The sequence below is a fragment of the Ranitomeya imitator genome, chromosome 6, assembly GCF_032444005.1.
Source record: "Ranitomeya imitator isolate aRanImi1 chromosome 6, aRanImi1.pri, whole genome shotgun sequence".
In the NCBI taxonomy this organism is placed as follows: Eukaryota; Metazoa; Chordata; class Amphibia; order Anura; family Dendrobatidae; genus Ranitomeya; species Ranitomeya imitator.
Window position 1 is genome coordinate 389,954,242 of NC_091287.1, and position 12,632 is coordinate 389,966,873.

Consider the following 12,632-nt stretch of genomic DNA (forward strand, 5'->3'; position numbering starts at 1 on the left):
TCCTATTCTGTCATGGCATTTGTGGATTCAGGCGCTGCCCTGAATTTGATGGACTTGGAGTTTGCTAGGCGCTGTGGGTTTGTCTTGGAGCCCTTGCAGTGTCCTATTCCATTGAGAGGAATTGATGCTACGCCTTTGGCCAAGAATAAGCCTCAGTATTGGACCCAGCTGACCATGTGCATGGCTCCTGCGCACCAGGAGGATATTCGCTTTCTGGTGTTGCAGAATCTGCATGATGTGGTCGTTTGGGGGTTGCCATGGCTACAAGTCCATAACCCAGTATTAGATTGGAAATCAATGTCTGTGTCCAGCTGGGGTTGTCAGGGGGTACATGGTGATGTTCCATTTCTGTCTATCTCATCATCCACCCTTTCTGAGGTCCCAGAGTTCTTGTCTGATTACCGGGATGTATTCGATGAGCCCAAGTCCAATGCCCTACCTCCGCATAGGGATTGTGATTGTGCTATCGATTTGATTCCTGGTAGTAAGTTTCCTAAGGGTCGACTGTTTAATTTATCTGTACCTGAGCACGCCGCTATGCGGAGTTACGTGAAGGAGTCTTTGGAGAAGGGTCATATTCGCCCGTCATCGTCGCCATTGGGAGCGGGGTTCTTTTTTGTGGCCAAGAAGGATGGTTCGCTGAGACCTTGTATTGATTACCGCCTTCTAAATAAAATTACGGTCAAATTTCAGTACCCCTTGCCGCTGCTGTCTGATTTGTTTGCTCGGATTAAGGGGGCTAGATGGTTCACCAAGATAGATCTTCGTGGTGCGTATAATCTTGTGCGTATTAAACGGGGCGATGAATGGAAAACAGCATTTAATACGCCCGAAGGCCATTTTGAGTACCTGGTTATGCCATTCGGGCTTTCTAATGCTCCATCAGTGTTTCAGTCCTTTATGCATGACATCTTCCGAGAGTACCTGGATAAATTCCTGATTGTATACTTGGATGATATTTTGGTCTTCTCGGATGATTGGGAGTCTCATGTGAAGCAGGTCAGAATGGTGTTCCAGGTCCTGCGTGCTAATTCTTTGTTTGTGAAGGGGTCAAAGTGTCTCTTTGGTGTTCAGAAGGTTTCATTTTTGGGGTTCATTTTTTCTCCTTCTACTATCGAGATGGACCCTGTTAAAGTTCAGGCCATTTATGATTGGAATCAGCCAACATCTCTGAAGAGTCTGCAGAAGTTCCTGGGCTTTGCTAATTGTTATCGTCGCTTCATCAATAATTTTTCTAGTATTGCTAAACCGTTGACTGATTTAACCAAGAAGGGTGCTGATGTGGTCAATTGGTCTTCTGCTGCTGTGGAAGCTTTTCAGGAGTTGAAGCGTCGTTTTTCTTCTGCCCCTGTGTTGTGCCAACCAGATGTTTCGCTTCCGTTCCAGGTCGAGGTTGATGCTTCTGAAATTGGAGCAGGGGCTGTTTTGTCGCAGAGAAGTTCTGATTGCTCGGTGATGAAACCATGCGCCTTCTTTTCCAGGAAATTTTCGCCTGCTGAGCGAAATTATGATGTTGGCAATCGAGAGTTGCTAGCCATGAAGTGGGCATTCGAGGAGTGGCATCATTGGCTTGAAGGAGCTAAGCATCGCGTGGTGGTCTTGACTGATCACAAAAACTTGACTTATCTCGAGTCTGCCAAACGGTTGAATCCTAGACAGGCTCGTTGGTCGCTGTTTTTCTCCCGTTTTGACTTTGTGGTTTCGTACCTTCCGGGCTCTAAAAATGTGAAGGCGGATGCCCTGTCTAGGAGTTTTGTGCCCGATTCTCCGGGTTTGCCTGAGCCGGCGGGTATTCTCAAAGAGGGGGTAATTTTGTCTGCCATCTCCCCTGATTTGCGGCGGGTGCTGCAAAAATTTCAGGCTAATAGACCTGACCGTTGCCCAGTGGAGAAACTGTTTGTCCCTGATAGGTGGACGAATAAAGTTATCTCTGAGGTTCATTGTTCGGTGTTGGCTGGTCATCCTGGAATCTTTGGTACCAGAGATTTGGTGGCTAGATCCTTTTGGTGGCCGTCTCTGTCGCGGGATGTGCGTTCTTTTGTGCAGTCCTGTGGGATTTGTGCTCGGGCTAAGCCCTGCTGTTCTCGTGCCAGTGGGTTGCTTTTGCCCTTGCTGGTCCCGAAGAGGCCTTGGACACATATCTCTATGGATTTTATTTCGGATCTTCCCGTCTCTCAAAAGATGTCGGTCATTTGGGTGGTTTGTGATCGCTTCTCTAAGATGGTCCATTTGGTGCCCTTGTCTAAATTGCCTTCCTCCTCTGATTTGGTGCCATTGTTTTTCCAGCATGTGGTTTGTTTACATGGCATTCCAGAGAACATCGTTTCTGACAGAGGTTCCCAGTTTGTTTCGAGGTTTTGGCTAGCCTTTTGTGCTAGGATGGGCATTGATTTATCTTTTTCCTCGGCTTTCCATCCTCAGACAAATGGCCAGACTGAACGAACCAATCAGACCTTGGAAACATATCTGAGATGTTTTGTTTCTGCTGATCAGGATGATTGGGTGTCCTTTTTGCCTTTGGCTGAGTTCGCCTTTAATAATCGGGCCAGCTCGGCTACTTTGGTTTCGCCGTTTTTCTGCAATTCTGGATTCCACCCTCGTTTCTCTTCAGGGCAGGTTGAGTCTTCGGACTGTCCTGGTGTGGATACTGTGGTGGATAGGTTGCAGTAGATTTGGTCTCATGTAGTGGACAATTTGACTTTGTCCCAGGAGAAGGCTCAACGTTTCGCTAACCGCAGGCGCTGTGTGGGTCCCCGACTTCGTGTTGGGGATTTGGTTTGGTTGTCATCTCGTTATATTCCTATGAAGGTTTTCTCTCCTAAATTTAAGCCTCGTTTCATTGGTCCATATAGGATTTCTGAGGTTCTTAATCCTGTGTCTTTTCGTTTGACTCTTCCAGCTTCTTTTTCCATCCATAACGTGTTCCATAAGTCATTGTTGCGGAGATACGTGGCACCTGTGGTTCCATCTATTGATCCTCCTGCTCCGGTTTTGGTTGAAGGGGAATTGGAGTATATAGTGGAGAAGATTTTGGATTCTCGTGTTTCGAAATGGAAACTCCAGTATCTGGTTAAGTGGAAAGGTTATGGTCAGGAAGATAATTCCTGGGTCTTTGCCTCTGATGTCCATGCTGCTGATCTGGTTCGTGCCTTTCATGTGGCTCATCCTGGTCGGCCTGGGGGCTCTGGTGAGGGTTCGGTGACCCCTCCTCACCTCAAGGGGGGGTACTGTTGTGAATTCTGTGGCCAAGCTCCCTCCTGTGGTCGTGAGTGGTACTTCGGCTGGTTCTGTCTATGAGCTTCCTTTGGTGGATGAGTGTGGTACTGCGGCTTCTGAGTTTCCTTCCTCAGGTGATGAGGTTAAGTCGTTAGGTGCTGCTCTATTTAACTCCACCTAGTGCTTTGATCCTGGCCTCCAGTCAATGTTCTAGTATTGGTCTTGCTTCCTCCTGGATCGTTCCTGTGGCCTGTCTATCCTGCATAAGCTAAGTTTTGCTTGTGTTATTTTTGTTTGCTATTTTTTCTGTACAGCTTGCTATATTGGTTTTTCTTGCTTGCTGGAAGCTCTGAGACGCAGAGGGAGCACCTCCGTACCGTTAGTCGGTGCGGAGGGTCTTTTTGCCCCTCTGTGTGGTTGTTTGTAGGTTTTTGTGTTGACCGCAAAGCTATCTTTCCTATCCTCGGTCTATTCAGTAAGTCGGGCCTCACTTTGCTAAATCTATTTCATCTCTGTGTTTGTATTTTCATCTTTACTCACAGTCATTATATGTGGGGGGCTGCCTTTTCCTTTGGGGAATTTCTCTGAGGCAAGGTAGGCTTATTTTTCTATCTTCAGGGCTAGTTAGTTTCTCAGGCTGTGCCAAGTTGCATAGGGAGCGTTAGGCGCAATCCACGGCTACCTCTAGTGTGGTGTGATAGGATTAGGGATTGCGGTCAGCAGAGTTCCCATGTCTCAGAGCTCGTCCTATGTTTTTGGTAATTGTCAGGTCACTTTGTGTGCTCTGAACTTCAATGTCCATTGTGGTTCTGAATTACCTGTTCATAACAGACCCCACGCTGTTTTTTTAAATTGTTTAAATAATTAAAAAAACAGCGTGGGGACCCCTCTATTCTTGATAACCAACCTTTCTGAAGCTGACTGCTGAGGGTTGCAGCTCCCAACTGTGAGTTTTGCCTGGTTGGTTCAAGAAATAGGGGGAACCCATGCAGGGTTTTTTATTTATTTCATTATATCGCAGGCGGCGGGTGAGGAATACCCCGATCATCTGCTCCTGCTGTGAAAGGTGCAGATGAGAAAGGAGTTATGGAGTTGCTCACCTGAAAAGGTTGTGATTATAACAACTTCAATTATTGGCCATAAAGATTACAGCTGCTGCAGTCCCGTCGGCAAATGAAAGTGATCCCTCTTTTGAATATTGATTAGTAGAAAAAGGAGATTGACGTTTCAAAGTAGACCGCGCTGCTGAAGAGAGGAAGCAGTAACAGTATGGAACAGTAATTTCATACATTTTCATTTTTACATGTTTTGTACCATATTTTTCAAAAACAGACCGAAAATATGGGCCATTGTGTGGGGTTAACCCCTTTCCGCCTTGGCCATTTTACGCTTGTTTTTTTTCCATTTTTTTCTCCCCTTTCTCCAAAAGCCATAACTTTTTTATTTTTCCGACAGTATAGCTGTATGAGGGCTTGTCTTTGCAAGATGAATAGTATTTTTGATTGACACTATTCATTCGACCATATAGTGCACTGGAAAGCAGGAAACAAAATTCCAAGTGCATTGAAATTGCAAAAAAGGTGCAATTTCACAATTGTTTTTTGAGGGTTTTTTTTACAATGTTCACTATATGGTAAAACTGACCTGGCAATATGATTCTAAAAAGACAGTACGATTATGCAGATACCAAACATGTATAGTTTTGATTTTATTTAAGTGGTGAAAAAAAATCGGAAATATGTAAGAAAAAAAAATTGGCTTGTTTCGCCATTTTCCATAACGTTTGAGGCTTTGTGAGGGCTTATTTTTTGTGCCCTGACCTAACATTTTTACAGATACCATTTGGAGGGAGATACAATGCAATGCAGATTGTTCTGATAAGATATATTACAAAGTTTCTTCTTTCCACTTGTACTATTGATTCATGATATAGCAATTAAAACAATAGTTACTTTTAACCCCTTCACAACATATGGCGTAAACTTATCAGAACAATCTGCTTCTTTCTTCTCATGGACTGATCTTTCATTCTCAAAATTCTCAACTCACTGGTAAAAACTGTATTCAGTGAATACATGATGTAAGAACCAATCTACCTTAAATCGGAAAGATTATGAGTGTTGATTAAACTGGATTAAAACTCTCCACGCTTCTTTTCAGTTTTGTGGGTTTTATTTGTTCTTGTTTCCAGCTCCAGAGCATTCTATCAATTGGTGCCCCAAAGTGCACTGTATATTCTACATACAGTCACACTAGTGCTTGGTAAAGAGGTAATATTATGTCCTGGCCTGGCGAGTCCATGCTTCTTATAATACAGGACAATATTGTGCTATATTGTTTTTAATACAAACTCCTATTTATAAGATGTTAAGAGTCATTAACCATTTTCCTACAATAAATGTTAAGCTTACTTATATATAGTACCTGAGGAAGACCTAGAGCACTTTTCAAAAATAGATACTGAAATTTCCTGGCATTAGTTCTTTTCCATTTAGTTCTTTTGCAGAGTGATTTTACTGACTTTTATTGAAATTTAAAGCATTTTTCCAAAAATTGAAAGCTGCCTCCTATTTGTACATAATAGCCATCAACAGTAAAGAATAAGTAAAAGTAGAGAACTTACCCGGACTATAAAAGGTAACAATTAGTGATAAGCGAATATACTCGTTACTCGAGATTTCTCGAGCACGCTCGGGTGTCCTCCGAGTATTTTTTAGTGCTCGGAGATTTAGTTTTTCTTGCCGCAGCTGGATGATTTACACCTGTTAGCCAGCATAAGTACATGTGGGGGTTGCCTGGTTGCTAGGGGATCCCCACATGTACTTATGCTGGCTAACAGATGTAAATCATTCTGCTGCGGCAAGAAATACAAAATCTCCGAGCACCAAAAAATACTCGGAGGACCCCCGAGCATGCTCGAGAAATCTCGAGTAACTAGTATATTAGCTCATCACTAGTAACTATCATTCCAGATTTCTTTTATATGTGATGGGGGGTGCAAAATGATGTCAATTAGGGATAGTGGGGGGGGCTTTCTGGGTTTGATGTAATAGAAGTGTCTTTTTTTCAAACTCTATGCATTTTTTTTTTCAAATTTTAGGCCCTAATGAAGTAATATGTCATATAATGTCTTTGACTGTCACATACAATAAAAATTTTACTTTTTCCAGCTAGAAGAAACTGAAGAATTTCACAAAAAGATAAATGAGGACACACTATTACATGCCCCTGTCTTTATCATCAAGCCTCGTTCTCATACCATCTGGGAGACGCAAAACGTGAAATTTCACTGCACAGTGAGTGGTTGGCCGGAGCCACGAGTCACCTGGTATGCTCACGTTCACAATACGGACCTGTAAGACTGTGATATGCCCTACTCCATACTGGTGACCTATGATCACTTTGAGGTTTTATATTTATTTAAATTGGACAATTTTATCTGTGAAATCCATACACGAGCCATAACTCCCAAAGGTTCGTCCCTCCAACTAGATGCAAGGAAAGATTAGATTTGACGATTTCTGAGTCGAGACCACCAGGTACGTATGCGTTATGCAAACTCCCGTCCAGAACCCGTTTAGTGGACATGGCTTCGCTCAATACACTTATATTGCGCCACGTCTGATGACACGACCAACTAGTGGGTGTGGCCTTATTCAATACAAGTGTATGGAGTGAGGCCGCACCCACTAGATGGGCTCTGGCCAGGAGTATGTATAACGCATACGAACCCTCCGATCCCGGGTCAGAAACCGGTGAATCCTCGCAGTGCATGCCCTTTAATAAAAATGAAAATATCCAGATGTGTCTGAACTTAGCGTAAGGCCACATTCAGTATTTGGTCAGTATTTTACATCCGTATTTGTAAAGCAAAACCAGGAGTGGGTGAAAAATGCAGAACTAGTGCATGTGTTTCTATTATACTTTTCCTCTGATTCTTCCTGTTCTGATTTTATACTAGAAATACTGGTGTAAAATACAGACCAAATACTGAACGTTGGAACATGGGCTCAAGGTTCGTTTTCACCACCCAACTTGCGGTACTTACCGATTGGTGGTCGTTTAATAGACTGTGCTTCAGATGAACACTGAGAGCTCTCTAATAGATCAATCAGTGCACATAGGCTGCAACTGTTCTCGGCAGCATGAATCCTGTACACAGGATGATGCGCTGCTGAGAGCGATGATCTTTTTTACAACACGAAAGATCATTTACCTTGTAATAAACAGACATTTTGCTCATTCGTCAGGTGATAAGCAGTCTGTTAACACCAGACCTGGCTTAGCCAACTGCCCTACCACTCAAATCTCTGGTGGGCCGCACCTCTTAAGCCCACAGAGGGCTGTTCACTCTCATATCCCCACCCTCATCTTTCCTTTTGGTGGCATAGCTAGCACTGATCATTGCTTCTTTATGCTCACATCTCTCACTGCATGGGGCCTCTTCTGTCATTACTGCAGAGCTGCTCACTGTTTATTACCCCTAGGCATTCTCTGCAGTCAATGGGGAGCCAGGGGGGAGGAGGGGCACTACAAAAAGAACCATACAATCAAGTACCTGGGCAGGGCTTATCTGCGGTAGTGTGTGAAGCCTAACAGTCTGGACTGGAGCTTTCCATTTTCTCTGTAAGATTATTGTAAACTGAGCGTTCCCAGGAACACTACATCTTCGTGATAATCTTGCAATGTAAGTGGACCATAGCGCTCTCCTTTAGTGATGAGTGAGTGTACTCGTTACTCGAGTTTTACGAGCATTCTCGGGTGTTCTCCGAGTATCTTGGGCATGCTCGTAGATTATATTTGAGTCCCCACAGCTGCATGATTTGCAGCTGCTAGACAGCCTGAATATATGTGGGGATTCCCTAACAAACAGGCAATCCCTGCATGTGTTCAGGTTGTCTAACAGCTGCATGATTTGCAGCTGTGGGTACTAAAACATAATCTACGAGCATGCTCTGAAATCGCGAGTATCGAGAACACTCACTCATCACTACTCTTCTTACAACTTGTACTGTTATCTTTTCTAGGTCAGACATGGCTGATACTTCATGTTTTTTTTTCTATCTAGGTATAAGAATAATGTTCCTATTAATGACCAATTTCATTCTGAGAAATACAAAATTGAAAGTGAATATGGTCTTCACTCACTGGAGATCTTTAAGTAAGTAATGAACACCGTCTATATGATGAGCACGGAATACAATATAGATGTGTATATACTGCTTACGATATAGCTGAATGAGAAGGTTGCAATGTCTATTACAGTATTGTCTATTGTTGGATGATGCAGGCATGCTGTGAAAGTCAGATTTGTGACCCTCCACATATCCAAGCATACACTAGTGATCAGGGATTAACACCATTTAGCTTCTGCTCCAGGGATCTGTTCGGGTCACCTCTTTGATTTACACATTACATTCATAACTTGCTTATCACTAACCAAGAGGAAACTTGTTCTTGGAAGAATGCCATGCTGGTGGACATGCTCAGGCCACCAAGCAACTACTGACATAACTCCTTATGTGCTCTGTATAGAAAGTTTTGTTGCTGTGACCTTGGAGACTAGTTATATTGGGTGACATGACAGCACTTGTTAAACTAACTGTAAGAATATTAGTTCCATCTATGACATTTTCTCTTTGGCATATGTTATTTTTGACATCATGTCAGTCTTTTTTTTTTCTGGTCATTAAGTTGGGAAGCCACTGCTGAGTTCTTTCATTTTTGGCTCACAGATACAATCTTTGGGTATTTGTTTTTTACAGACCATATCTATAAATACAATATTGATCCTCTATTGGCAGCAAAGAAGATCAAATATCTTACAGAGAGGAAAAAAGGCAAACCTTTATTTTCAAAATCATGAAGCTTTTTGTTTAGAGATGGATGATGGGCTGGTGGTCAGGTCTCCAAATATACATGTCCCATCTGCTTTTCCGCTAAGCAATGCCCCCACATTAAGACTTTACAAATAATTTTTTTTATTGTTATTTTTATTCTCAAATTATATACCTATAACCACTTACAATTGTAATTTTAATCATCCCATTCTATGTACAGTACCTTTCCTAATTGCCGAGTTGAAAAAACCCTGCAATAAATTATTGATTTGTTGTATTTGTCCAGGACAGGATGTCAATGTTTTTGACTTCCTGTATCTCATATAAATCACAAGGTTTTCCCCTGATCCACGGGCAATTTTCCCAGAATAATGGAACGTGGAATAAATCACTGAAAAAAAATTCAGATTTAGAGATGTTACTATTTTTGGCATTTTTTGCAGTGATGTCCTCTATTTTTTATTTCCTTTTGCAGTGAATTGCCATTTCATCTGTACTATTGCTAGACATTCAATTACTCGTAATAGCCTAGTAACGTCAAAACCAACAGTCTGAAAATACATGTTATATTATTGTAGATAGCTTGAATCCCACTTCTCTCTCCAAATACACAAATTATTATATCCGTATCTATGTAAATATCATAGATCACCTCCAATTTGCAGCACTTTAAAGGGGTTCTCCAAGATTGAGGTAAAATGAAGTCTCTGATATAATTGAAATTACAGCCCGTCATGGTCACGTGTCAGTACGGGCTGCATACAGAAAACATACAGTTCCCGAGACGTGTTTCAATTTACAATAGCTTTATTGCACATACCACCTTGGTGGTCGGAAGCACGGCTGCAATATATGGAGAAATATATTTTAACCCATGTTGTGCTTGGCGAGGAGATCTCCAGCTTCATCCTCCCTCTCCTCCTCTTCCATCAGTCTGATAGCTTCATAGCAGTGCTCAGAGACTCACTGTGCCCAACTGGAAAGCAAATAACTATCGAGGAAGATGAAGCTGGGGATAATTCCTTGTGTGCTCAGCATGGAAGAAATATATTTCTTCATATATCGCAGCCGTGCTCCCCGCTGCTCACTGAGGTATGTGTAATACAGCTCTTGTCAATTGAGACCCACGTCTCGGGAGCTGTATGTCTTTAGTCTGTTGTCCGAACTGACACGTGACTAAAATAAGCTGCAGTTTGAATTATATCACAAACTTTTAAATTATATGAAATAATAGTTACACAACATTTTCTGTACTCATACTGTAGTATCCCCTTACCAAGGCTCATTTATAATCAATCTGCACTTGTTGTAATAAAAATTAATCCTCATAGGCTGAAATTCTGGTGAGCTTGAACAAATTTGTGTTATACACGACAGCCAATCAGAGGAGATAGAGCTGCAGAGGGAGGGATAGAGCAACCAATGATAAGAAAGGAGGCGTGTTTCAGACTACCTAAGACTCACTGTAGGAACTCTAGCTAAACTGAAGTCACAAATAAAGGCTTTGTTCTACTGTAGCTAAGCTATAAAGCTAGCCCCAGTATCCGAGGGAAAGGAATAACAGGTAGCCATTCCACATAGGTTCTGACTCACCAATCATTTTTAATCTCTTGAGCGGACATTTTCTGTATGCTTGACACTAATGGCACCTTTATAATTTGTATTTTACGATGTAATACAAATAGTGACTGTATGTTCTTTTATTTCAGGTGTGATTTTGAGGATACAGCTCAATACCATGCATCAGCAATGAATGTGAAAGGAGAAAGCTCTTCATATGCATCGCTTGTTGTGAAGAGTATGTTTGCAAATACTTACTTTGATTTACAGACATTTATTGTCATTACATAAGAGGCATATTTCCATTTTCACATATATTTTTCTAGGGTATAAAGGAGAACTGGATGTTATACCTTTGACTCCTCCAAGGAGTGAACCATTCAGCTGTAAGTCACATTCTGATTGAATGTTACATTGAGGGATAGAACGTTTGCCTACAGCATGACTCCTTTATTTTTTTTAGTTTCTGTTACACCATATGGCTTTGCTACCAAGTTTGATATCCATTTTGTTGACTCATTTGGAGTATCATTTGGCAAAGAAGGTGAAACATTGAGTCTTGGTTCTACGGTTATAGTCCATCCAACTATCAAACGCTTCCAGCCTGAAATCCAATGGTACAGAAATGGTAAGTGGTTATTTTCCTTTACATTTAACATGTTAGTCCACAGGACACTAAATATGAATATTGAGCCTCTGATGAGAATGAGTCGTGTTGGCGTTTAAACCCTGAGCAAATATTTCTCAACTGTTGATAAAACTATATTCTTTATATTTATTACTTATCTATAGGTGTTAGGGAAAGCCGAGTAGTACAGCGCTTGGCTATATCCAGCAGTTCCATGGACAATCAATAGAATTGAGGTCTAGCCTGCTTATATCCACTCTATTCATGGTGGACAAGCCTTGTTCTCTTGGTTCTGGAACCCTGTTCTTGGGACCAATGGGGGTCCCAGGGGTTGGACCTCCAGCAATCAGCAAGGTATTCCCTATCCACCAACTAAGGGATAATGTGTGATTTTAGCAAAACTTATTTTAGTGGTTTATGTGCTGCGATAAAGGGAAACATGTGAGCACCTGTATTTTTATGGTTCAATAGCTTTTATTGATAACATTCAGTAGATTTCATGTAAAAAGGGAAAGGTGTGTAACGGACTGGGTGGTGGCACCATTGTGCCGTGATCTGAGGAAAGCCTGGAGGGGCGTGACTAGGTGCCTCACCAAGTTCAACCTTGGATGCACGCACAGTGGCTGACGAAACCGCGATCCAAGGAGCAATGAGGGAGGCAGGACCAGGTGCTGCACCAGGACTGACATCTGGTAGATGGCAGCTGACTCCCAAGGAACAGGAGGCAGAAATGGCCAGGGACGTTGGACTTGGCAAGCACATTCGGACACAGCTGATACAGGCAGACAGGCACGGTTGATGGACAGGCAGGTATACAGGAATACGAGCACTCGGACCTGAGAACTAACAAGAGTGTTATGAATAAATTTACAATGTTGCACCGGCAGGTGGAGGTGCCTTATATAATGAGTGTCTCCCAGCCATTAGTTGGGGACACTAGGACTGCACATGCTGTCCCTTTAAGAGGACGGGACCGCTGTAAGAAGACGAGACCACTCCCGTGAACTAAGAACAGTGTCCAATGATCCCGGGCATCAGCAGCCACACTGCGGGATGGGGCAGTGACAGTGACTGAGTCATCGTTTCTGCCAGGGGAGAGAAGCAGAAGGCAGATGCTAACAAAGACCAATATAAAACAAATTTCAGTGTCCATCTGGCATCAAGAGATCAGGAAAGAGTAGAATTGGCAAGTACACCTTTACAATTACATCTTACAGATACATTTATAATGTGAGTATGAAGTAGAAATCGGTTCATGTAAAAAGCTCAGTTTAACTAAGTGATAGAGAAAGGAACTTGCAAAACAGGACAAAGGAGAAAGTGGATCAACAATAGTAAAGGGGGAAAAAGAAGCCAAACATGACATGGGCAAGCTTCATACTTAATAC

At 42.3% G+C, this 12,632-nt stretch overlaps 1 protein-coding gene across 2 annotated transcripts in view; it reads left to right on the forward strand.

The window, feature by feature from the left end:
- The window catches only part of MYOM1 (myomesin 1), a 198,613-nt gene that overhangs the window by 64,294 nt on the left and 121,687 nt on the right, over positions 1-12,632 (forward strand). For both annotated transcript variants that reach the window (XM_069731145.1, XM_069731146.1), the window contains exons 5-9: positions 6,387-6,544; positions 8,285-8,377; positions 10,766-10,854; positions 10,943-11,002; positions 11,080-11,244. In XM_069731145.1, coding sequence (XP_069587246.1) covers positions 6,387-6,544; positions 8,285-8,377; positions 10,766-10,854; positions 10,943-11,002; positions 11,080-11,244 — 565 coding nt within the window. The remainder of the gene's footprint in view (positions 1-6,386; positions 6,545-8,284; positions 8,378-10,765; positions 10,855-10,942; positions 11,003-11,079; positions 11,245-12,632) is intronic.